This window comes from Salmo salar, chromosome ssa03, assembly GCF_905237065.1.
Source record: "Salmo salar chromosome ssa03, Ssal_v3.1, whole genome shotgun sequence".
Lineage (NCBI taxonomy): Eukaryota > Metazoa > Chordata > Actinopteri > Salmoniformes > Salmonidae > Salmo > Salmo salar.
The window spans coordinates 70,212,656-70,238,575 of record NC_059444.1 but is presented as its reverse complement, the minus strand read 5'-3'; the positions used below and the strand labels follow the sequence as shown (position 1 = coordinate 70,238,575).

Genomic DNA, 25,920 nt, shown 5'->3' with positions numbered 1-25,920 from the left:
GTCTTTCGTTTCTCTGCGTTTCATAATTTTCCTTCAATTCGCAAGACACTCAATGTATCTCAACGTAGAAAGAATCTGAGTGAGTGAAACAGCGCCCCTCTGTATGTGTAGGCCATCTATCTGATGCTGTCTGGTCAAAAAGAGTATGACATTGTTGCCGCCCGTAGCATTGACTGCAAGGGAAGCCAGCAAGTATTTGGCCTCCCTTGATAAAAAAATAAAAATAATAATATTCAATCAGTGTTGAGCTCAACGGTGAATGGTCCTGGCGCACCCAAAAGTAGTGTCAAGGTAAGCCAGTTTGGATTGGGCTTCACTCCAATCACATCGAGAGCAATACATCATTGACAGAAACGACTTTAATTGTTGCATCTTGTTGTGTTGCTGTTCTCCGGTGGCTAGCTAGCTATCTAAAGTTGACAGTTTCCTAAATTAGCCATGAATGGAGATAGGGAGTTAGACTTGTGGTTTTACTTAATTCTCTATACTGGCCAATTATAGCTATTTTGATCCAACCATTAAATTCATACATTGTGCCCCTGGCCTGAGAGTATGGAAGTTCAATATGTAGCTCGATGTAAAAGGCTAACTAATGTTGCCATGAAAGGAAGTTGGACTAGCGAGCAAGCATTTTAGCCATGTAGCCTAGGACAACAAAAAATAAAACGGGGTGCTGCATGACAGAGTCATAGTCCGTTTCATCAACATGAAAGAGAGGAGGATGGCATTGGAATTTCTCTACAAGTAGGATGAGTCAAAATGTTTTTTCTACTTGCACGAACACACACACACTGATAAATCCGAACCATGGACAGCCACATCATATTTAGCTTACATTGATTGGACTAAATCGTTTTTGGTTTCTTTTAGTTGTCTATGTATTAGACTAGGCATAGGTGATTTGATGATGTTGAAAGGTTGAAGTTGAAATGGTGCTGGAATTGTGGCGGCAGCCTCTGTTTTCTTAGCGACTTGCGGTAACTCTTCATGGTTCTAAATCAATCATTTTTTAGCAGTCCGAACATATCAGAAACATTAACTTGCTTGACCATGCTGTAGGTCATGTAACTGTTTGTTTAATTCAATATGCTTTGTGACTTCACCGGACAGAAGTTGCTCTCTGGTTTTGTGATGAAACGAAGGTTGAATTTATTCTGCCACTGTGTCTTCTTATTGTCTCAGTGTTAGACCTATACAGTGCCTTCAGAAAGTATTCAGGACATTGACTTTTTCAGAATTTTGTTATGTTACAGCCCTATTCTAAAATGGACACAAAAACCATCTAATCAGTCTACACAGAATACCCATAATGACAAAACAAAAAACAGGTTTTTAGAAATTTTAGAAAATGCATAAAAAATGTTAAAAAAAATTAAAATCACATTTACATAAGTGTTCAGAACCTTTAATCTACTTTGTTTAAGCCCTTTTGGCAGCGATAACAGCCTTGAGGCTTCTTGGGTATGACGCAACATGCTTGGCACACCTGTATTTGTGGAGTTTCTCCCATTCTTCTATGCAGATCCTCTCAAGCTCTGTCAGGTTGGATGAGGAGCGTTGCTGCACAGCTATTTTCAGTTCTCTCCAGAGATGTTCGATCAGGTTCAAGTCCAGGCTCTGGCTGGGCACCTCAAGGACATTCAGAGACTTGTCCTGAAGCCAATCCCGCGATGTCTTGGCTGTGTGCTTAGGGTCGCTGTCCTGTTGGAAGGTGAACCTTCGCCCCAGTTTGAGGTCCTGAGCACTCTGGAGAAGGTTTTCATCAAGGATCTCTCTGTACGTTTCTCCGTTCATCTTTGCCTTCATACTGACTAGTCTCCCAGTCCCTGACGATTAAAAATATCCTCACAGCATAATGCTGCCACCACCATGCTTCACCGTAGGGATGGTGCCAGGTTTCCTCCAGACGTGACGCTTGTCATTCAGGCGAAAGAGTCCAATCTTGGTTTCATCAGACCAAAGAAACTTGTTTCTCATGGTCTGAGAGTCTGTAGGTGCCTTTTGGCAAACTCCAAGCAGGCTGACATGTGCCTTTTACTGAGGAGTGGCTTCCGTCTGGCCACTCTACCATAAAGGCCTGATTGGTGGAGTGCTGCAGAGATGGTTGTCCTTCTGGAAGGTTCTCCCATCTCCATAGAGGAACTCTGGAGCTCTGTAAGAGTGACCATTGGGTTTGTGGTCATCCCACTGACCAATGACCTTCTCCCCAGATTGCTCAGTTTGGCCGGGCCCAGCTCTAGGAAGAGTATTGCTGGTTCCAAACTTCTTCCATGTTAGAATGATGGAGGCCACTGTGTTCTTGGGGACCTTCAATGCTGCAGAAATTTTTTGGTACCCTTCCTCCGATCTGTACCTTGATTCAGTCCTGTCTCAGAGCTCTACGGACAATTTCTTCGACCTCATGGCTTGGTTTTTTCTCTGACATGCACTGTCAACTGTGAGACCTTATATAGGCAGGTGTTTGCCTTTCCGTATCATGTCCAATTAATTGAATTTGCCACAGGTGGACTCCAATCAAGTTGTAGAAACATCTGAAGGATCAATGGAAGCAGGATGCACCTGAGCTAAATTTCGAGTGTCAAAGCAAAGGGTCTGAATACTTATGTCAATAGGGTAGTTCAGTTTTTAATTTGTAATAAATTTGCAAACATTTCTAAAAACCTGTTATCACTTTGTCATTATGGGGCATTGTGTGTAGATTGATGAGAATTTTATACAAAAAATACATTTTAGAATAAAGCTGTAAAAAAAAATCAAGGGGTCTGAATACTTTCCGAATGCACTGTATATCACGGTGGCAAGGCACACAAACTAACAGGTAATAGAGCAAACAATGCAATTATCACAACACATAGGTTGTAATATGATTTTAAAAAAATTGGGGGGGGGCTTGCCCATAGATGTTTCCCACGCACCGCTACTGGAAACAACTTAAAGAATGTTGCAAATAGTATTTTTTAATTTCAGATAGCTCAATCATAGACATGAACAATAGCCTTAACAACAGAAACAGTAGCCAAGTGAACCTAAGTCAGGTTAGGTAATGAAGTTAATGCAAAATATATTAAAAGCTTTAGTCTACAGGTCTTGCAGGGAAACAGCTATTTATAAAGAATAATTTATTGGAATTTACCAGTATTATTTACTATTAAGTACCAATATTGTGCATATAAGTAACCCAAAGAGCCTAAAAACCCTCATATATTGTAAATGCACTGTGCATAGTTAGTGAAGCCACATGAAACTTATGAATATCAGAAAAGTAATGGTGGTAATGAGATAAAGGCAAAAGTAAGCCTGGTCAATGCGTCTGGCCACTTTCTCCCAGTACCCAGGCTTCTTCTTGCCACATCTCACATTAACAGAGAACCATTCCTGCCGTACGTTCTGCACCTCCTTTAGGATCAGCTGCAGCAGGTAGGGGTTGTTCAGCCAGTCTCCATCGAGGTCCTTCTTGTTAAAGGTGTCCACCTTCTCCAGGCTGCTCTCAGCATCTCTCTCAGGCTCTAAAAAGAAAATTGGAAGGTTTTCTTGCAGTTTCTGGAGTCGAATCAATTGTGTTGGGGGTATTATATTCTACATCTATGGCCTCAGTAATGTCCTGGATCATAATCAATCTCTTATGAGAATGACAAAAGATTTCACCTCTTCGGCATTCAGTCTCTTCTTGAGTCTCTTCACAGGTCTTAGCAGAGGTCTGGACGTCCTGATCAACCCTGCTGTCCATATCAATCAGGAAGCTCATCAGCATGGTCTCCAGGAGGCTGAGGCCCGTAAGGGCAAAGATTACGATGCAGTAAATAGCTGGAGAAAGGGAAATGTCAATTATATACAGTTGAAGTCGGAAGTTTACATACACTTAGGTTGGAGTCATTAAAACTTGTTTTTCAACCACTCCACATATTTCTTGTTAACAAACTATAGTTTTGGAAAGTCATTTAGGAAATCTACTTTCTGCATGACAAAAGTAATTTTTCCAACAATTGTTTACAGACAGATTATTTCACTTATAATTCACTGTATCACAATTCCAGTGGGTCAGAAGTTTACATACACTAAGTTGACTGTGCCTACAAAAAGCTTGGAAAATTCCAGAAAAGTATGTCATGTCTTTAGAAGCTTCTGATAGGCTAATTGACATAATTTGAGTCAATTGGAGGTGTACCTGTGGATGTATTTCACGGCCTACCTTCAAACTCAGTGCTTCTATGCTTGACATCATGGGAAAATCAAAAGAAATCAGCCAAGACCAAAAGAAATCAGCCATCCTTGGGAGCAATTTCCAAATGCCTGAAGGTACCACGTTCATCTGTACAAACAATAGTACGCAAAAATAAACACCATGGGACCATGCAGCCGTCATACCGCTCCGGAAGGAGACTCGTTCTGTCTCCTAGAGATAAACGTACTTTGGTGCGAAAAGTGCAAATCAATCCCAGAACAACAGCAAAGGACCTTGTGAAGATGTTAGAGGAAACAGGTACAAAAGTATCTATATCCACAGTAAAGCGAGTCCTATATCGACATAACCTGAAAGGCCGCTCAGCAAGGAAGAAGCCACTGCTCCAAAACCGCCATAAAAAAGACAGATTACGGTTTGCAACTGCACATGGGGACAAAGATCGTACTTTTTGGAGAAATGTCCTCTGGTCTGATGAAACAAAAATAGAACTGTTTGGCCATAATGACCATCGTTATGTTTGGAGGAAAAAGGGGGAGGCTTGCAAGCCAAAGAACACTATCCCAACCGTGAAGCACGGGGTGGCAGCATCATGTTGTGGGGGTACTTTGCTGCAGGAGGGACTGGTGCACTTCACAAAATAGATGGCATCATGAGGAAGGACAATTAGGTGGATATATTGAAGCAACATCTCAAGACATCAGTCAGGAATTTAAAGCTTGGTCGCAAATGGGTCTTCCAAATGGACAATGACCCCAAGCATACTTCCAAAGTTGTGGCAAAATGGCTTACGGGCAACAAAGTCAAGGTATTGGAGTGGCCATCACAAAGCCCTGACCTCAATCCTATAGAACATTTGTGGGCAGAACTGAAAAAGCGTGTGCGAGCAAGGAGGCCTACAATCCTGACTCAGTTACACCAGCTCTGTCAGGAGGAATGGGTCAAAATTCACCCAACTTATTGTGGCAAGCTTGTGTAAGGCTACTCGAAAAGTTTGGCCCAGGTTAAACATTTTAAAGGCAATGCTACCAAATACTAATTGAGTGTATGTAAACTTCTGACCCACTGGCAATGTGATGAAAGAAATAAAAGCTGAAATAAATCAATCTCTCTACTATTATTATGACATTTCACATTCTTAAAATAATGTGGTGATCCTAACTGACCTAAGACAGGGAATTTTTACTAGGATTAAATGTCAGGAATTGTAAAAAACTGAGTTTAAATGTATTTGGCTAAGGTGTATGTAAACTTCCGACCTTAACTGTAAAATGAAAACACTTAGGAGATTATGGGGAAATACTCAGAATAAAGATGAGAATAAGACTGTGCAAATGACATAAGGCTAAATACAATGTGGAGGGGGGGTTCTTGTATTTACCGTGCTGTAAACCTATAATGTGGTAACCTCTCACCTATCACTGGCAGGTTGTTTGCTGAGGAGGGCAGGATGTCATTGAGAATCAACAATAGGACAGAGATGGACAAGAGTATGGTCACTTTGAAGCCTAGCTTTTCCCCTTTGGCCTCACTGATGAAAAAGGAGGCCAAATCCAACACAAGAAAAAAGGCGATTGGTACCACAAGGTTGATTATATATAATAGTGGCCTCCTTCGTAAGGTGATCTGTATGGAAGGGGAAAAGGATCATATAAATTAGAATGCACAATAGACAAAAAAATACTTATGAAAAATACTTAATATAATTATGAAAGGGACAAGTGTGATCCCTTCAGTTTGTATTAGTCTCGTAAATTATGAAATAGTCCTCACATAACAACAGTCATTCTATTTTTAAATCATGCTGTCATTTGCCTCAATTAATACCTTGTATATTAGCTGATGCCATTTTTCATCACCACCATAATTTAGTTCTTCCTCAGTCATAGCAATGCCCAGGAAGTCCCATTCATCCAGTGTAGTCATGCTCTCCCTAGCTATGTGGTTCACTGCAGTGGTGCTGGCGAATGCCCGCAATTTTATTTCTGATGCTGAAGAGAAAATATTTTGTTGATGTTACATGTTTGTATAGTACAGCCCTCTGAAAAGGAGATGAGAAAAAGGAGTTGATGAAAGAGGCTAAGGTACAAAGACACGTGTGTGAGGGGGGGTTACCTCTGTGTATCATGGACTTAAAGGTGATGCTGCAGCTCTGGGTGTCAAGGGGGAACCTATAAAGATCCATCTTGCAGGAAGTGGTTAGCCGGCGCTGGTCAATCACTTGAGCTAACCAATTATGATGCAACTGGACATATGGGCTCAATATGGTACTACTTGTATCAGAGATGCTGAAAGTGCAGACAAAGACATATCAGTATTTGGCCTCTGTAAGAATTTACTTTCTTTAGCAAGGAATACAATGATATGTTACTTCTGAATAACATCAAAGCTTGTTTTTTTATTTCACCTTTATTTAACCAGGTAGGCCAGTTGAGAACAAGTTCTCATTTACAACTGCGACCTGGCCAAGATAAAGCAAAGCAGTGCGACACATAAAACAACACAGAGTTACACATGGAATAAACAAACTTACAATCCATAACATATAGAAAAGTATATATACAGTGTGTGCAAATGAGGTAAGATAAGGGAGGTATGGCAATAAATAGGCCATAGTGGTGAAATAATTACAATTTAGCAATTAAACACTGGAGTGATAGATGTGCAGAAGATGAATGTGCAAGTGGAGATACTGGGGTGCAAAGGAGCAAAAAATAAATAACAGTATGGGGATGAGGTAGTTGGATGGACTATTTACAGATCGGCTATGTACAGGTGCAGTGATCTGTGAGCTGTTCTGACAGCTGGTGCTTAAAGTTAGAGAGGGAGATATAAGTCTCCAGCTTCAGTGATTTTTGCAATTCGTTCCAGTCATTGGCAGCAGAGAACTGGAAGGAAAGGCGGCCAAAGGAGCAATTGGCTTTGGGGGTGACCAGTGAAATATACCTGCTGGAGAGCGTGCTATGGGTGGGTGCTGCTATGGTGACCAGTGAGCTGAGATAAGGCGGGGGATTTACCTAGCAAAGACTTATAGATGACCTGGAGCCAGTGGGTTTGGCGACGAATATGAAGCAAGGGCCAGCCAACGAGAGCATACAGGTCGCAGTGGTAGGTAGTATATGGGGCTTTGGTGACAAAACAGATGGCACTGTGAAGGACTGCATTCAATTTGCTGAGTAGAGTGTTGGAGGCTATTTTGTAAATGACATCGCCAAAGTCGAGGATCGGTAGGATGGTCAGTTTTACAGGGGTATGTTTGGCAGCATGAGTGAAGGATGCTTTGTTGCGAAATAAGAAGCCAATTCTAGATTTAATTTTGGATTGGAGATGCTTAATGTGAGTCTGGAAGGAGAGTTTACAATCTAACCAGACACCTAGGTATTTGTAGTTGTCCACATATTCTAAGTCAGAACCATCCAGAGTAGTGATGCTGGATGGGCGGGCAGGTGCGGGCAGCGTTCGGTTGAAGAGCATGCATTTAGCTTTACTTTGCATTTAAGAGCAGTTGGAGGCCACGGAAGGAGAGTTGTATTGCATTGAAGCTCGTCTGGATATTAGTTAACACAGTGTCCAAAGAAGGGCCAGAAGTATACAGAATGGTGTCATCTGCATAGAGGTGGATCAGAGAATCACCAGCAGCAAGAGCGACATAATTGATGTATACAGAGAAAAGAGTCGGCCCGAGAATTGAACCCTGTGGCACCCCCATAGAGATGGACAACAGGCCCTCCGATTTAACACACTGAAGTCTGTCTGAGAAGTAGTTGGTGAACCAGGCGAGGCAGTCATTTGAGAAACCAAGGCTGTTGAGTCTGCCGATAAGAATGTGGTGATTGACAGAGTCGAAAGCCTTGGCCAGGTTGATGAATACAGCTGCACAGTATTGTCTCTTATCCATGGCAGTTAGGATATCGTTTAGGACCTTGAGCGTGGCTGAGGTGCACCCATGACCAGCTCGGAAACCAGATTGCATAGTGGAGAAGGTACGGCGGGATTCAAAATGGTCGGTGATCTGTTTGTTAACTTGGCCTTCGAAGACTTTAGAAAGGCAGGGTAGGATAGATATAGGTCTGTAACAGTTTGGGTCAAGAGTGTCTCCCCCTTTGAAGAGGGGGATGACCGTTGCAGATTTCCAATCTTTGGGGATCTCAGACGATACGAAAGAGAGGTTGAACAGGCTAGTAATAGGGGTTGCAACAATTGCTGCGATTAATTTTAGAAAGAGAGGGTCCAGATTGTCTAGCCCGGCTGATTTGTAGGGGTCCAGATTTTGCAGCTCTTTCAGAACATCGGCTATCTGGATTTGGGTGAAGGAGAAATGGGTGACGCTTGGGCAAGTTGCTGTGGGGGTGCAGAGCTGTTGACCGGGGTAGGGGTAGCCAGGTGGGAAGCATGGCCAGCCGTAGAAAAATGCTTATTGAAATTCTCAATTATCGTGGATTTATTGGTGGTGACAGTGTTTCCTAGCCTCAGTACAGTGGGCAGCTGGGAGGAGGTGCTCTTATTCTCCATGGACTTTACAGTGTCCCAGAACCTTTTGGAGTTTGTGCTACAGGATGCAAATTTCTGTTTGAAAAAGCTAGCCTTTGCTTTCCTAACTGCCTGTGTATATTGGTTCCTAATTTCCCTGGAAAGTTGCATATCGCGGGGGCTATTTGATGCTAATGCAGTACATCACAGTATGTTTTTGTGCTGGTCAAGGGTAGTCAGGTCTGGAGTGAACCAAGGACTATATCTGTTCCTGGTTCTACATTTTTTGAATGGGGCATGCTTATTTAAGAAGAAAGCACTTTTATAGAATAACCAGGCATCCTCTACTAACGGAATGAGGTCAATATCCTTCCAGGATACCCGGGCCAGGTCGATTAGAAAGGCCTGCTCGCTGAAGTGTTTTAGGGAGCATTTGACAGTGATGAGGGGTGGTCGTTTGACCGCAGAGCTATTACGGACGCAGGCAATGAGGCAGTGATCGCTGAGATCCTGGTTGAAGACAGCGGAGGTGTATTTGGAGGGCAGGTTGGTTAGGATAATATCTATGAGGGTGCCCGTGTTTACGGATTTGGGGTTGTACCTGGTAGGTTCATTGATAATGTTTGTGAGATTGAGGGCATCTATCTTAGATTATAGGACGGCCGGAAGCATGTCCCAGTTTTGATGACCTAACAGCACGAGCTCTGAAGATAGATGGGGGGCAATCAATTCACATATGGTGTCCAGGGCACAACTGGGGGCAGAAGGTGGTCTATAGCAAGTGGCAACAGTGAGAGACTTGTTTCTGGAAAGGTGTATTTTTAAAAGTAGAAGCTCAAATTGTTTGGGCACAGACCTGGATAGTATGACAATAGATTGCAACTCCACCCCCTTTGGCAGTTCTATCTTGTCTGAAAATGTTGTAGTTAGGGATGAAAATTTCAGAGTTTTTGGTGGCCTTCCTAAGCCAGGATTCAGACACGGCTAGGACATCCGGGTTGGCAGAGTGTGCTAAAGCAGTGAATGAAACAAACTTAGAGAGGAGGCTTCTACTGTTAACATGCATGAAACCAAGGCTTTACGGTTACAGAAGTCAACAAATGAGAGAGCCTGGGGAATGGGAGTGGAGCTAGGCCCTGCAGGTTCTGGATTAACCTCTACATCACCAGAGGAACAGTGGGATAAGGGTACGGCTAAAGGCTATAAGAACCGGTTGTCTAGTGTGTTCGGAATAGAGAGTAAAAGGAGCAGGTTTCTGGGCACGGAAAAATAGATTCAAGGCATAATGTACAGACAAGGTTATGGTAGGATGTGATTACAGTGAAGGTAAACCTAGGCATTGAGTGACGATGAGAGAGGTATTGTCTCTAGAGACACCATTTAATCCAGGTGAGGTCACTGCATGTGTGGGAGGTGGAAGAAAAGGGTTAGCTAAGGCATATTGAGCAGGGCTGGGGGCTCTACAGTGAAATAAGACAATAATCACTAACCAAAACAGCAATGGACAAGGCATATTGTCATTAGGGAGAGGCATACGTATCCGAGTGATCATGGAGTCTAGGGAGAAGCTAGGCGGGCTGGAGACACGGGCGATTCAGACAGCTAGCCGGGGCTAGCAGAAGGACCTTAGGGGGACGTCGCGACGGAAGAGTCAGTTGTAGCCCCCTCGGGCGGTTACGTCGGCAGACCAGTCGTGATGGATCGGCAGGGCTCCGTGTAGTAAAAGGGTCCAGGCCAATTGGCAAAATAGGTATTGTAGCCAAAGTAAATTGGCTGATGGACCTCTTCAACTAACAGTCCGATATGCTCTAGATGGCTAGCAGATGGGCATTCAGGGGACGTCGCAACGGAGGAGCCTGTTGAAAACCCCCTCGGGCGGATTACGTCGGTAGACCAGTTGTGAAGGATCGGCGGGGCTCCGTATCGGTAGTAAAAGGGGTCCAGGCCAATTGGCAAAATAGGTATTGTAGCCCAAGAGTGGCTAATGGACCTCTTCAGCTACTATGAAGGACACAAAATTAAAAGATTTACAAAATTACAACATTATATAAAACATCTAAATGGGGCAATTGGTAAAGGAAGTAAAGTTCAGAAGTATAGTTCAGTGGGACAGTGCGTAGGCAACAAAAATGTTGTTAATCTTATCCCAGACTGAGATCCGGTTTCAAAGGACACCAAACAGACTTTTCATAAAAGCAGCTTTGTATTTTTCCCCTGAAACAGCGCATTAAACACACAGAGATATAGGGTTCTCGTATTCAGCTCCAATGCCCATTGTTTGTTCCCTACAAAGGCTAGCTGAAAGATGATAACTTTTATCAGTATATCATCATGGTTTCTATGGTTGACAATCAACTACAAATAATCCAATCAAAGTGTATTTGTTCTGTACACAGATTAGCAGTCGTGTAACGTCTACTCCTGCTCCGGCGCTCGACGTTGCCAGTTTACTAACCACCGGCCATGGCAACCACAACCATTATTACGCACACCTGCGCCCCATCATTAGGCCCACCTGGACTTTATCACTACCCTGATTACTTCCCCTATATCTATCTGTCACTCTGTAGTTTTTCTCACCAGGCAGTATTGTTTCTGTTTTCATGTCAGACGCTTCGCTTGTTTTGTATCGCGCCATGTTCGTTTATATCAAACTCACCAGCTGCACCTGCGTCTCCATAACAGGACGTTCAAGCAGGTGCAGCAAAATGCTTGTGTTTCTAGCTCCAGCAATGCAGCAAATATATAGCAGGACAAAACTAATTCACAAAAAGAAACAAGAAATTAAGATATCAGATCGAGCAATATCGAAAAGGGCAATGTCAGAGTCCGGAATATAAAGACCTGGTGTGTAGACAGTATGAACAATATATGTAGGAAAAATGTAAGTACAGCAGTAGTTAAATGGATGAGCTATGTTGATAATACAGTACTTATAAAGCGAGTTAATTTTATCTGAGAAATTAAGTTAACAAAATAATGTTGCAAGAATGTTCATCTTATCTGTTTCTAATCACAAACAATTTTTGACCAATACACATTATGAAACATAATTTAAGTGACCAGTGTTCAATGACTATGTACTTAGGGAAGCAATCTCTAAGGTGCATGGTAGAGTACCCTGTGGTAGCCGGCTAGGTGCAGGGCAAGGTACTGTGCGGAGGCCGTCTAGTGATAACTGTTTAGCAGTCTGATGGCCTGGAGAAAGAATCAGTTTTTCAGTCTCTCGGTCCCAGCTTTGATGCACCTGTACTGTCTCTGCCTGCTAGAAGGTAGCGGACAAATAGGTCGTGGCTCAGGTGGCTGAGGTCCTCGATTATCCTCTTGACCTTCCTTTGACACCAGGTGTTGTAGATGTCCTGGAGGCAGTGTGCCCTCAGTGAAGTGTTGGGCTGACCACACCACCCTCTGGAGAGCCCTGCGGTTGTGGGTGGTGCAGTTGCCATACCAGGCAGTGATACAGCCTGACAGAATGCGCTCAATGGTGCATCTGTAGAAGTTCTTAACGGTCTTAGGGGACAAGCCAAATTTCTCCAGCCTCATGAGGTTGAAGAGGCACTGTTGCACCTTCACCACAGTGTCGGTGTGGAGGGACCATTTCAGGTCCTCAGTGATATCCACGCTGAAGAACTTGAAGCTTTTGATCCGCTCTACTGAGGCCCCGTCCATGTGGATGGGGGCGATCTCTCTCGGTCATCTCCACGATCAGCTCCTTCGTTTTGTTGAGGGAGAGGTTAATTTTCCTTGCACCGCTCCACCAGGGCTCTCACCTCCTCCCTGTAGGCTGTCTCGTCGTTGTTGGACGACAGCAATGAAAGATACAGCAACGACAGGTGGTTTTTTTGGCATGTTATGTAATATATACTGTGTAGTATGAGCACTTTTAGTGTTATTTGACCCCTTATCATACATACAAATTGTGGAAACTATAATAAACGGTATTTCATTGTGATGGACTGTACATAAAGGCTAACGATGAAGTAGAGAAGGATCACTTTTATCACGTTATAGTATAATTACAAAGCTATTCAAATGCATTTCATTTTAAGGAAACAGAAGGGGGAAAAAAATCTATCCATAGTGAAAATGTGTTGACTGCTGAAATATTACTGAGACTTATGAATGGTACTCACTCTTCTTGGATACCTATATCTGGTATCCAGACCCGTTCTCTTGGAACAGTCATTTTTGAAATTCCGCAAAATTCCTTTGGTTCCCAAGCTATGAAGTAATTCACCCAGGCCTGTACATAATACAGGAGTTAAGAAAGTAAAGGTACATGAAAATCAATTTTCACAACAGGCCATAAGGGAAATAAATAGGAGGGGAAAAATATCAACAACATCTGTACTTACTGTTGAGATTAAGACATAGCTGGTGAAAGTTGAGGACTTCTCATTCTGCAGACAATCAGAAATGAATAAATTCAAATTGATGTACAGGTAACTGCCAAAATAAAGGAAACACCAACATAAAGTGTCTTATTAGGGCGTTAGGCCACCATGAGCCAGAACAGTTTAAATGCATCTTGGAATAGATTCTATAAGTGTCTGGAACTCTATTGGAGGGATGCAACACAATTCTTCCACAATAAATCTAATTTGGTGTTTTGTTGATGGTGGAGTAAAATTCTGTCTCAGGAGCCGCTTCAGAATCTCCCTTAAGTGTTCAATTGGGTTGAGATCTGGTGACTGAGACGGCTTGGCATGACATATGGTTTACATCATTTTCATGCTCATCAAACCATTCAGTGACCACTAATGTCCATTGTCATCCTATGGGGGCATATTCATGGTAGCCATAATATTGGCCTGCCCAGTATTTTATACATGGCCCTAAGCGTGATGGGATATTAATTGTTTAATTAACTCAGGAACTATACCTTTGTGGAAACACCTGCTTTCAAAATACTTTGTATTCCTCATTTACTCAAGTGTCTCCATTATTTTGTCAGTTACCTATAAGTGGTGGTAGTAGTACATACACTCTTAGAAAAAAGGGTTCCAAAAGGGTTCTTCGGCTGTCTCCATAGGAGAACCCTTTTTGGTTCCAGGTAGAACTCTCTGTGGAAAGGGCTCTACATGGAACCCTCTGAGGAAATGGTTCTACCTGAAACCAAAAGGGTTCTTCAAAGGGTTCTCCTATGGGGACAGCCAAAGAACCCTTTTAGGTTCTAGATAGCACTTTTTTTCCCTAAGAGCGTACCATGTATATATACTAACAGAAATGCAATTGCACACTTCCTAACAAACTGCTGACATTATTGAAATAACCACATTAAGCTATAAACACTACAGTACCATATACTGCAGGCCTTTTTGTTTTTCATCTAAAACATTTTTGAGCTCTTGTTTTTTGAGGTTTGGGGATTACAAATTATTATCCAATCATAATCTTTTGTACCCCCAGCCTACAATGTAATTTGTTGACTCGGGGCAACATTGCAGTATTAAAGGGTAGGAAAATATGTTGTTTTACTATTTATTTGTAATATTTGTTAAAAGTAAGTATTGACTTAACTTTAGATTGGCCTACACACAACACCCCATAATGTCAAAGTGGAATTATGTTTTTCGATTTTTTACAAATGAAAAGCTGAAATGTCTTGAGTCATTAAGTATTCATCCACTTTGTTATGGCAAGCCTAAATAAGTTCAGGAATAAAAATGTGCTCAACCAGTCACATAAGCATAGATTCACTCTGTGTGCAATACTAGTGTTTAACATGATTTTAGAATGACTACCTCATCTCTGAACCCCACACATATAATTATCTGTCTAGCAGTGAATTTCAAACACAGATTAAACCACAAAGACCAGGGAGGTTTTCAAACTCTCCCAAAGAAGGGCACCTATTGGTAGATGGGTAAAAAAATTATAATCAAAAGCAGAGATTGAATATTCCTTGAGCATGGTGAAGTTAATAATTCAAGTTTGGATGGTGTATCAATACACCCAGTCACTACAAAGATACAGGCATCCTTCCTAACTCAGTTGCCGGAGAGCAAGGAAACCGCTCAGGGATTTCACCATGAGGCCAATAGTGACTTTAAAACAGTTAGAAAGTTTAATGGCTGTGATAGGAGAAAACTGAGGATGGATCAACAACATTGTAGTTACTCCACAATCCTAACCTAACTAACAGAGTGAAAAGAAGGAAGCCTGTACAGAATATAAATATTCCTAACATGCATCCTGTTTGTAACAAAGCACTAAAATAAAACTGCAAACCATGTGGCAAAGCAATTCACTTTTTGTCCTCAATACAAAGCCTTATGTTTGGGACAAATCCAATACATTGCTGAGTACCACTCTCTATATTTTCAAACATAGCGGTGGCTGCATCATGTTATGGGTATGCTTGTAATCGTTAAACACTTGGGAGTTTTTCAGGATAAAAAAAATAAACAGAATGGAGCTAAGCACAAGCAAAATCCTGGAGTAAAATCTGGTTCAGTCGGCTTTCCACCAGACACTGGGAGATGAATTCACCTTTCAGCAGGACAATAACCTAAAACACAAGGCCAAATCTACACTGGAGTTGCTTACCAAGAAGACACTGAATGTTCCTAAGTGGCTGAGTTACAGTTTTAACTGAAATCTACTTGAAAATATATGGCAACACCTTTAAATGGTTGTCTAGCAATAGTCAACAACTAATTTGACAGAGCTTGAAAGATTTTGAAAATAATAAAATGGGCTAATGTTGCACAATCCAAGTGTGGAAACCTCTTAGATTTACCAAGAAAGACTCACAGCTGTAATCGCTGCCAAAGGTGATTCTAAATATGTATTGACTCAGGGGGTTGAATATGTATCTAACAAAGATATGTTTTCAATCTCATAAAGTTTTTACAAATGTTAGAATTGTTCTTCCACTGACAGAGTATTTTGTGTAGATTTTTGACAAAAAAAATGACATTTAAATCCATTTTAATCCCACTTTGTAACAACAAAATGTAGAAAAAGTCAAGGGGTGTGAATACTTGCTGAAGGCACTGTATAGGTTACGTAGTCATAATACATAAATTACTGAAAAAAATGGAAATACTTCTCTCCTTATACACGATCATGTGTCTCTCCTGTAAGACAACTTGTATGGATGATCCTCCAAGTGTTGCATCAAACATAGGTCTCTTTCCAGGCCTACTATATTGCATCAACCAACGGTTGTATGCCATGTTATCAACTGCACAGTTGGGTATCAGATTGATATCATTATTTATATTAATTATTGATATATTATCAATATTATTATTATACTTTATATTAATTGTTGATATACTATAATATTGATATCAACATATCATATTTTTATACTGTTTACTCACTGTGTATGTATATGTATGTATATACAGTCGTGGCCAAAAGTTGAGAATGACACAAATATTAATTTTCAAAGTCTGCTGCCTCAGTTTGTATGATTGCAAATTGCATATACTCCAGAATGTTATGAAGAGTGATCAGATAAATTGCAATTAATTGCAAAGTCCCTCTTTGCCATGCAAATTAACTGAATCCCCAAAAACATTACCACTGCATTTCAGCCCTGCCACAAAAGGACCAGCTGACATCATGTCAGTGATTCTCTCGTTAACACAGGTGTGAGTGTTGACGAGGCTGGAGATCACTTTGTCATGCTGATTGAGTTTGAATAACAGACTGGAAGCTTCAAAAGGAGGGTGGTGCTTGGAATCATTGTTCTTCCTCTGTCAATCATGGTTACCTGCAAGGAAACACGTGCCATCCTCATTGCTTTGCACAAAAAGGGCTTCACAGGCAAGGATATTGCTGCCAGTAAGATTGCACCTAAATCAACCATTTATCGGATCATCAAGAACTTCAAGGAGAGAGGTTCAATTGTTGTGAAGAAGGCTTCAGGGCGCCCAAAAAAGTCCAGCAAGCGCCAGGACGTCTCCTAAAGTTGATTCATCTGCGGGATCGGGGCACCACCAGTACAGAGCTTGCTTAGGAATGGCAGCAGGCAGGTGTGAGTGCATCTGCACGCACAGTGAGGCGAAGACTTTTGGAGGATGGCCTGGTGTCAAGAAGGGCAGCAAAGAAGCCACTTCTCTCCAGGAAAAACATCAGGAACAGACTGATATTCTGCAAAAGGTACAGGAATTGGACTGCTGAGGACTGGGGTAAAGTCATTTTCTCTGATGAATCCCCTTTCCGATTGTTTGGGGCATCCAGGAAAAAAACTTGTCTGGAGAAGACAAGGTGAGTGCTACCATCAGTCCTGTGTCATGCCAACAGTAAAGCATCCTGAGACCATTCATGTGTGGGGTTGCTTCTCAGCCAAGGGAGTGGGCTCACTCACAATTTTGCCTAAGAACACAGCCATGAATAAAGAATGGTACCAACACATCCTCCAAGAGCAACTTCTCCCAACCATCCAGGAACAGTTTGGTGACGAACAATGCCTTTTCCAGCATGATGGAGCACCTTGCCATAAGGCAAAAGTGATAACTAAGTGGCGCGGGGAACAAAACATCAATATTTTGGGTCCATGGCCAGGAAACTCCCCAGACCTTAATCCCATTGAGAACTTGTGGTCAATCCTCAAGAGGTGGGTGGACAAACAAAAACCCACAAATTCTTACAAACTCCAAGCATTGATTATGCAAGAATGGGCTGCCATCAGTCAGGATGTAATTGTAATTGTCAATAAAAGCCTTTGACACTTATGAAATGCTTGTAATTATACTTCAGTATTCTATAGTAACATCTGACAAATATCTAAAGACACTGAAGCAGCAGACTTTGTGAAAATTAATATTTGTAATTCTCAAAACTGTGAAAATTAATATTTGTAATTCTCAAAACTTTTGGCCACGACTGTGTGTAATTATAAAATATATATATATATATATATATATATATATATATATATATATTAGTTCCAGTTGCAGAGATCACTCAACAAAATGTTGGCAGAGGGTTTAAAGACAAACACTTACCAAATCCATAATACCAAACAGAATCATGTCTACCATAACTAGTGTAGAATTGGTCCAGTGCACCACAGGCCGCAGACCTGTTGTACTTTCATTTTTCTGTGACAGACCCAAGTGATCCTGAAGACGATGATAGGAACAGTCCTCCGTAGTGGAGACGCCACCTGCTTAGGAGAGTAGACCCTACCTTAGATTACAGAAGACATGGATCACAACTGATACAAATAGTGGCACAGTGGATGGGTTATTCGTATGTGGTAGAATATGGGACTCATACGCAAGTTCCATTTTCAATAATGTGCCAAAAAATGTATTATTTCTTAGAAGCCAAAGACAAACAAGGAGAAAGAGGAGCTGAGAGAAATCAAAAATGAGAACTCACCCATTAGAGTGAGTGAACACAGAAGCCACAGAGTGCTCATTGCTGTATGTTTAGGCTCACAGGTCCAGCAGAATGGTGTCCAAGTGGGAGAGGGCTGTGTTTTATATGTGTGTGAGAACATTATGTGAGTGTGGCCCAATCACGTGGCTAGTTGACTTTACTCAGGGCCATTGTCAGAGGTACAGAGTGTTCAAGCCAAAACCTTCTGGGTCATTCCACAAATTCAGTGCCATTTGAGAAGTGTAACTTAGTCAAATTATTTTGTTGATTTCACCTCATTTTAACAATCTGTCATAAAGAGCACATGTTCAACTTCATAAAACATGTTTTCCCATCTCAAGAAGTTAAATAAATGACTAGAGTAAGTGCTTATTAAGGGCTAAAAAAAGTAACCGGTTGGACCGTAACAGGGTTTAAAATGTATTTTTAAATCAGCCATAAATCCCCATGTGACGGGAATGGAAGCTTGTTGTGTGAAACAGGGACTAGCAATTAAATGTAAGCTTCACAAAAATGAAATTGTAAAAAATTGTCTAGCCTGTCTGTGGGTAACAGGGTTGACATGTTATGTTCAACCCACTCAGTTTTCCACCACAAAACACCAGAAAATGGCAAAAACAACAACAAAAAAGAGTAGAACCAGCTCACCTGCTTTTACACTATGATTTGACCATTAGATGTTCAATGTTTCTTTAGAATTTTTTTTAAAAGGAATAGTTTCACCATATTAAAAATGAGAGTTCAGTTCACATAACAAGGTTGACCTGTTAAGTGAAATAAATCAGATTAAATAAATCATAATCTTCAGAAATGACTGGTGGAAACATGGAGATATTTTGGGATTAAAGTGGGTTAAAATCTTCCTAGAAGTAGCACAGGGTTGATGCTGAATTTTGGCACTTTAGCAAGCCTTTCTTCATATTAATTGAATTCGCCATGCGGTCTATATTAAGGGCACTTCATTTAATAGAACATGCTGTTAAAATGCAATATTGGTGCACAATTTCTACTTAAAATATCAAAAGGATTCAAAAGGCACTTGGAATGGCCCTTTCTATTATGGATCAAATCTCCTCCTAACCTATTCACTTAGAGACAATGTGTTCCTGAAGGGTGGAGATCCAGTGTATTTATTGTACTGCACATCACAGATGGACTGATGGACAGGGTTTGCTAGTAAGCTAGAGCTGAGAGGAGCAGGTTGTGGTCAGTAACCTAATCTCAATGTTTTAACACCACTGAGTTTGTGGACTGATATAAGAGAGAAGAGTATGTGCTTTACATCTTCAGATTAGGCCACCCAAAGGAAAAAGAAAGAAAATGTATGGTAGGTACTACTTGGGTTTTGGGGGGATTGGTTTTGTTAGGAAGGACAATGAGAACAATGCAACAATAACTCAACCACAAAGACAATGTGAAGATAAACTCTACAGATACAGGCCACCATTTACAAGCAATTTGAAACAAAAACAAGAGAACAGGAGTCAGGTAACAAACATGTGAGGTTACAACAACAAAAGGCCAGTCAGTAAAGCTGATTGGATCTAAAATATGGGCAGATAGACAAAAATAAAGGGCTGAGATATACGTATGATCTACACATACTGCATCTATACTAAGTGCATACATAGCTAAGCCACTTGTGATACAGTATATGAATACCAGAAAACCAATGGTGGTGATGAGATAAAGGCAGAAGAAAACCGAGCCAATTCAGTTCAAAATCTTCAGAGGCTTTACAAAACCCTGCTTGATATAAGACATGGTGACATTGTTTGGAGAGGTGACAATGTAGGTTACCTTCAATCAGATGCAGACGATCATATGCCACTAAAAGAAGTCTGCAACACAGGAGGAAGGCATGCTACAGCATCAAAGAGTGTGAGGACTGCAGTCCATCAAATCACTAAGAGAATTCCGTTTCATTCATTTCTTTGGCATTAGTTCCAGAGTTTCTGATCCAGCGCAGGCAGCCCTGGCATGGTGCAGTAGTTAAACCAGGGCTGTGTGACTGTTTGCTGTGGTCAGGCCCTCAGAAGGACACATCTGTGGGTATCTGGAAGTCCTTGAAGGAGTAGAAGGAGATGTCCCCGTGGTCCACCACTGCATAGGTGACTGGGATGTCCGCACTCTGGAAAGCCAGAAATTTCAGTGTCCACAAGTCAGGCACTGGACCATCGAAACTGGGAGAAGACAGCAGACATTATTCAGTGTGCAGTAGCATTTGATAATAGTGCATTTAGGATTACTTTCGATGGCAGGTGGTCTTGTGTCATCTCTTTTCAAAATTGTACTATTTTTGAATGTTTTATTTTTACTGATTATAAAGTATGCAAACACCCCCTGCCAGTTCTGGGATGTTTACCTGCACACACACATGCGAGAATAGGGTTTTCCAGGAGCGCTCTTCTTGAATTCAGCGACTGTGTCGGGTTGGTAAATGTTGAAACAGATTCTCCACTCCTCTGAACCTTTCAAACTGAGAAGACAAACCCCATTGTCAAACAAGGCAGGCAGCATAGAAATAGATGTATATATTCTATGGCAGGCACCTCTACATCATATTGTATATGTCATCCAAGGACATAATGTTAATCATATTTAACAAACCCACAGTATAGGGTTTCACTCGTCTTATTATTTATACATTTTCCACTCCATATACAAAACGAACAACAACTTACTGATGCACACAAACAATGACTACATCTCATCTGCCCAGACCCGCATGCTCACACCCCCATCCCTTGCGTCTGTATTATTGTTTGCCACTTGGCCTGAAATTGTATCAATTTGTTTTTCTCTGTTGCCCATGCTATTTCAATATTTACATAATAAATCCTTCGATTTTTCCATTGTGTTAATGATGGCAGATCGATTGATTTTCCTGTTTTTAGTATACGTTTTTTCAAGATGAGAAGAATTGTCCAACCCATTGGATATCTCACTACACCCCATATACAATGTCTTGAAATATGAAGACAGACAGATTAAAAATACATTTATACTGTAATACTTCTGACAGTCAACTTTCTAGCACTGCCCACAAATGTACAGCATTCCCAGAAAGCATGGATTATTGAGTCATTATTAGTTTTACACTTAAGACATGACTCTGCCATTGTCCTGTAGAATTTGTGAATTTTGTCTCTTGTATAATAAATCCTATACATTAGTTTATACTGGATTAAGCGTACATTTTCGTTAACTGTAATTTCACTCATCTTAATAGATGTTATGATGAATGAACAGGGAGATACAATTACCACTAACCGGGAGCTAGCATTTCCTACTAAATTCACTTCAGGGTTCGAGATAAGATACTAAAGAGGAATACCTGGATGCTCCCTCCAGCAGCCGTGTGGATTTGATCACACTGATTTTATCCAGCAGCTCACCTGCGTCCAAGAAGGAAGAAACGTCAAAACCATTTAGACATTTACCCATTCAAGATCCTGCTTATGAATAATATAATTCAACTTCGGTAAGCCACATGGGATAATGAGTTCATGTAACGATGAATCACAGAGAGTAAACAGATATTGGAACTCATATGAACTTGTCATTGACAGCAATGAAGTCCAGATTAGTTTTACCAGTTGAAGTGACCTGTGCAGGGTCATGTAGGGGTGTGACCGGCCCCTCCACAGGTGTGCTGGCCTATCTCTGCGGCTCCGTTGAATCCTTCTCTCCTGTAGCTCCTGGTACTCCGCCCAGTTCCTGCAACGTCGTACCTCTCTGTCCTGGTTGATGTCCCTCCGGTACCGGTCCCTGTCCCGCTCCCACTCACGCCGGGACATCCTCACCTCCCGCAGGTTGAGCCTCTGCAGCCAGGGGGGGGTCACATCGCAGGCCCCCACTGACCCCACAGCCCCGGGCAGCAGGCAGGGGTCTGGGGAGGTGAAGCTGCTGGGGAGCCTGAGTCTGGAGCCCAGGTCTGGGAAGGGGATGGAGCTGAAGTCCCAGCGAGGGGAGCTCTGGGGCTGACCTGGCAGCTCAGGGTCAGGGTCTGGGAGCCTTCCTTTGACCACCAGCTCCTGCCCTGGCCACCTCGGTTGAAGTGGTTGGGTCAACGTGTGATGCTGTCTGGATTTTGTCAATGTCTGGGGCTGAAAGATCTGGAAGCGAGTCAGGATTCTTGTCCTCTTCCTCTCTGTTGCAGTCTTTCTCCTTCTCCATTCTCTTAGAAGTGGGGCCCTCCTGTGTTCCTGTGTGCCTGGAGCGCATTAGAAGAGGCAGAAAGGCAGGGTTTCACATTGGACAGTAATCGCTTTGAGGCATGTGGGTTGACTGAGTGATTAAACCATGTCTAAATATAAACTGGGTGTGTCTGTGTCTGCTCACTCACCTGGAGGTGGGGCTGTGGCTGCGTTTCCTCTTCAGAAGTCTTCCTGATCTGTCTCGGGACTGGGGCAGGTTCAACTGCCTATCATACTGCGATGGCACAGAACTACAGGGAACAACACCAATCCTCAGATCATAAACACAGTCGCTTGCATGCAACTAAGGAAAAGGTTCCAGTAAAAGGAAAGGAATGCCCTTAGAATCTAGACTAGTTCTTGCCCGTGAGGGAGACAATTACCTGGGATCAAATCTGTTTACCACATAGCCAAGTCGCTCAAATGGCCAAAAACCTTTAGAGGAAATAAAATCATCACGTTAGGTCAAATCATAAGTTTAGACCTGCTGGAATTGTATTATATTGTCTTTTCTCATACCTGGTAATGCTGTATACTCATTGTCTTCAAGTATAGAAATCTCTCATAGCCCTCTTGGATGGACATTGGCAGGTCTTGGTAGAACACTTGCAGGTTTCCCTATTGATTTTGAGGATCACAAGGGATAACAATTCTAAAACAAAATGACAAACTGTGTTTGTCTTATTTGGATCCACATGTATCAAACTAATGGAAATGTCTTTATTAGGTGAACAACAATCCGACCTGGGATAATTATAACCTGAATGGTGTGAGCTGGTAACAATTCCCTGATTAACATGTTTATTGGCAATGCTGAGCCCATGCACTTACACACTCCATTAGATAGAGAGCCTCTTCTGGATGTAGACATTGCTTACCATGGGCAGAAAACCCCATAGTCTGCCAGAACTTCCCCTACAGCAGAACAGAGAAGTAATGTAATGTCACTTTTCATGTGAAATCTTTAGCCATTAGCCTATACTAAATGTTAATGAGAGGTGAGCTCTAGGTGAGTTTGAATAGACATCAGCAGAGGCAGAGAGCTTGTCATGACAAAGTCCTTCGCTCTCTCTGGTGGACCATTACTCACTGCTGGTGACTGCAGCTCCACTATCATGTCACTGGGAATCCACACTGCCTTCACCAGGTTCCCTCTGGGCACAAAAACATACAAGAAGTCAGTCACACCACCAGCTGTAAAGCACAGTAATACCAATGAATTGACATGTTTGTTTAGCTGCAAAACAATGGACTAGGTATAATCATCTAACCACACCAACAGTCTAAAGTTGATGACACATACAGTATCTAATTCTACTAGTAGCCGTCACTCTAGTCGTCCTTGGTTCCTCCATCCATTACTCACAACCTCTCCACTCGCTCCTCAGTTACTAGATTCCAGTGCTCGTCCAAACTCTGCTGAAGCATATCCCTTTGCTGATCCGACCCAGTGGGGAATGAAATCCTTCTGCCCGCGCACCGGGATCTTGTGGCTGCGCGTGCGGGTTTCGAACAGCTCAGATGGGCTGTCATTGAATCAAGTACAATAAGTTGCAAGGACTGACTCTGTCTACATGTCTTTCGCACTATATATGGTAAGAAATCACCCCCCAAAAATGCCGGTCTTCCATTTAATTATCTCGGTTAGAAAAACATTAAAATATTTGACCGCGCTGATAAAGACAGGACGACCACATTCAGATTGCCTAGCTAGCGTTGTCCGTAGCAGTTAGCGTCTATGAATGGGTTAGCTAGCTAGCTGCTAACATGTTTATAACAGCTCGAATTTAACAACATAACTGTACGAAATTACCCAGCTTATTTGACAAAAACTATTATGTAAGAAACGATTCACCCAGTGCCTATTCAAAGACACGGCGTTTAAACTGTACACTTACTTTAGTAATTCATGGCCGAATTCTACTTTAGCTGATGTTTTGTTTTGGTCAGCCATGTTTGATAGGTAGACCGCTGTCAAATCGTCCGAGGGTTTCCACTAGACAGCCACAAAGTCAAAATTGTCTGTATCGTAAAAGAATTATTTAAACTAACATACTTTTTTGGTCTTAATTTAAGTTTAGCGTAAGGCATGGGGTTAGGTTCAAAATCTGATTATAACAAGATAAATTGTAGAAATAGACGGGGTTTAGCCATAATTGTGGCTGTGTTAACTAGTGACGACCGGGTCCTAGTGCACCCCAATGTACATTTTTGAGAGAAGTTCTCATAAAGTTCACAAGAGGGAAGCAAAGCACAACATTTTACATTTTTATTTCAGGAATGCCACAATACACTTACATTACTGATGCTAATGAAGTCTGGGAAATAAGGCTTTTTATCTGCTGTGATGAGGCCACAGGAAAACAGTCTCCCAGACCTGCAGCTTAGTTGATAAACAAAGCATGAGGATAAAAAACAATATTTGATATCACCTGGCTAAAAAAATATGTTGCAATTCTCTAAATAGACAAGTGTTAAACACAATCTTATTGCACCATAGTACCACTGGAATGTAATTTATATGTGATAACCTTATTTTTATTAATATTGATAAATGCCTTCTCTGCATTTTTATCATATCATATTTAGATTTTCTCACTTTGTAATATAAATAGTTTACCAATGTTGTGAATGAAAGGGCTCTTGGAAGGGTGCATGTATTAAATGTGCAACCTCCTTACGAGTTGCCCTTTGACAGGCCTGGCCACGAGTCATCACACCTGACCTGAGAGGTGAGAGAGATGCATGGACAATGAGAGAATGCCCCGCGGAGCAAACGTCCATTCTACTAGGAAGTAAGAGACCATGCTCCCCTCCCACCCCTCACCCCACAGCTGGCCCCCTTCCCTGAAAGTCAACAATAAACCACGTTTCCAGTAAGCTGGATAGCTCCCCAAGTCTAGCCCATCTCCATGGTGACCACTACCAGAGCTGACTATGCTGTGTCTTCTAGCCTAGCTAGGCCACCAATGCGGAAAGACTTCTGATATAACAATATGTATCAGATTATTAAAGCTCCATAATGCTGCTATCACATCTGTAGTTTGGAGTAAATTAAAAAATCCTCAACAATGAGCTGCATATATAGATATTTGTGGAGATATGCACAGTATTTCAAACATGTAATAAAACATTTCAGTCAACCGTGGCATAGCATGTTTTACACCTTGACGTATTCCCATGCGAGACATGACGTCAACATTCCCATCTCTGGTGTGAGTGACACAGTACCTTTGTGTGTGAGTCTCCACATGTTATTCATGGGTCCTTAACTCCTGGGTCTGGGGTTGCGCTGTGGCCTTTCAGTTGGCCTGACTCTTTAATCTGCTGTTTAACACACTGAATTGGGCCTTTGCATTCTCAATTGGCCAGAGCAGGGTATTCCTGCTTTGTGTGGATTGTTGACTTGCAAAACACGCCCTAAGGACCCAAGTAACTGTAACACTGAGGGGCTGACTGCCAGAGGTCACACTAAAAGGTCATCCTTATTGCTTGCAAAGTTATAGCGCTCAGTGTAGAGAAGTAGAAGTTTAGATTGAAGATTACAATTCTTTAGGATCAGAATCGCTTCTATTCACCAAGTCCATTTAAACATACCCGGAATTTGACTTAGTGATGTGGTGCTGCCAGCAATAGACAAATGTAACCACAAAATACAGACAGAGGAATTTACACAAAGTCAACATCCAGTATTTACTATGGTATGGTACATTGGGCCTTTTACATTTA

The 25,920-nt window shown here is 41.8% G+C and overlaps 1 protein-coding gene and 1 pseudogene across 2 annotated transcripts; both read right to left on the bottom strand.

The window, feature by feature from the left end:
• Window positions 1-2,961: 2,961 nt before the first annotated feature.
• On the bottom strand, window positions 2,962-18,840 carry LOC106606961 (5-hydroxytryptamine receptor 3A). Of its 2 annotated transcripts, XM_014203466.2 has the most exons (9): window positions 17,993-18,840; window positions 17,614-17,774; window positions 13,006-13,050; window positions 12,784-12,893; window positions 6,296-6,468; window positions 6,008-6,171; window positions 5,596-5,806; window positions 3,646-3,804; window positions 2,962-3,506 (listed from the first exon to the last, which is right to left on the bottom strand). In XM_014203466.2, the coding sequence occupies exons 1-9, from the start codon at window positions 18,111-18,113 to the stop codon at window positions 3,226-3,228; spliced, it is 1,425 nt and encodes a 474-aa protein (XP_014058941.2). In that variant the 5' UTR covers window positions 18,114-18,840; the 3' UTR covers window positions 2,962-3,225. The 2 variants fall into 2 exon arrangements, with proteins under 2 accessions (XP_014058941.2, XP_045571192.1); XM_045715236.1 differs by having other exon boundaries at window positions 17,614-18,840.
• A 567-nt stretch (window positions 18,841-19,407) lies between these two features.
• LOC123723931 (tRNA-splicing endonuclease subunit Sen54-like) lies at window positions 19,408-24,272 on the bottom strand (annotated as a pseudogene).
• Between the last annotated feature and the right edge of the window lie 1,648 nt (window positions 24,273-25,920).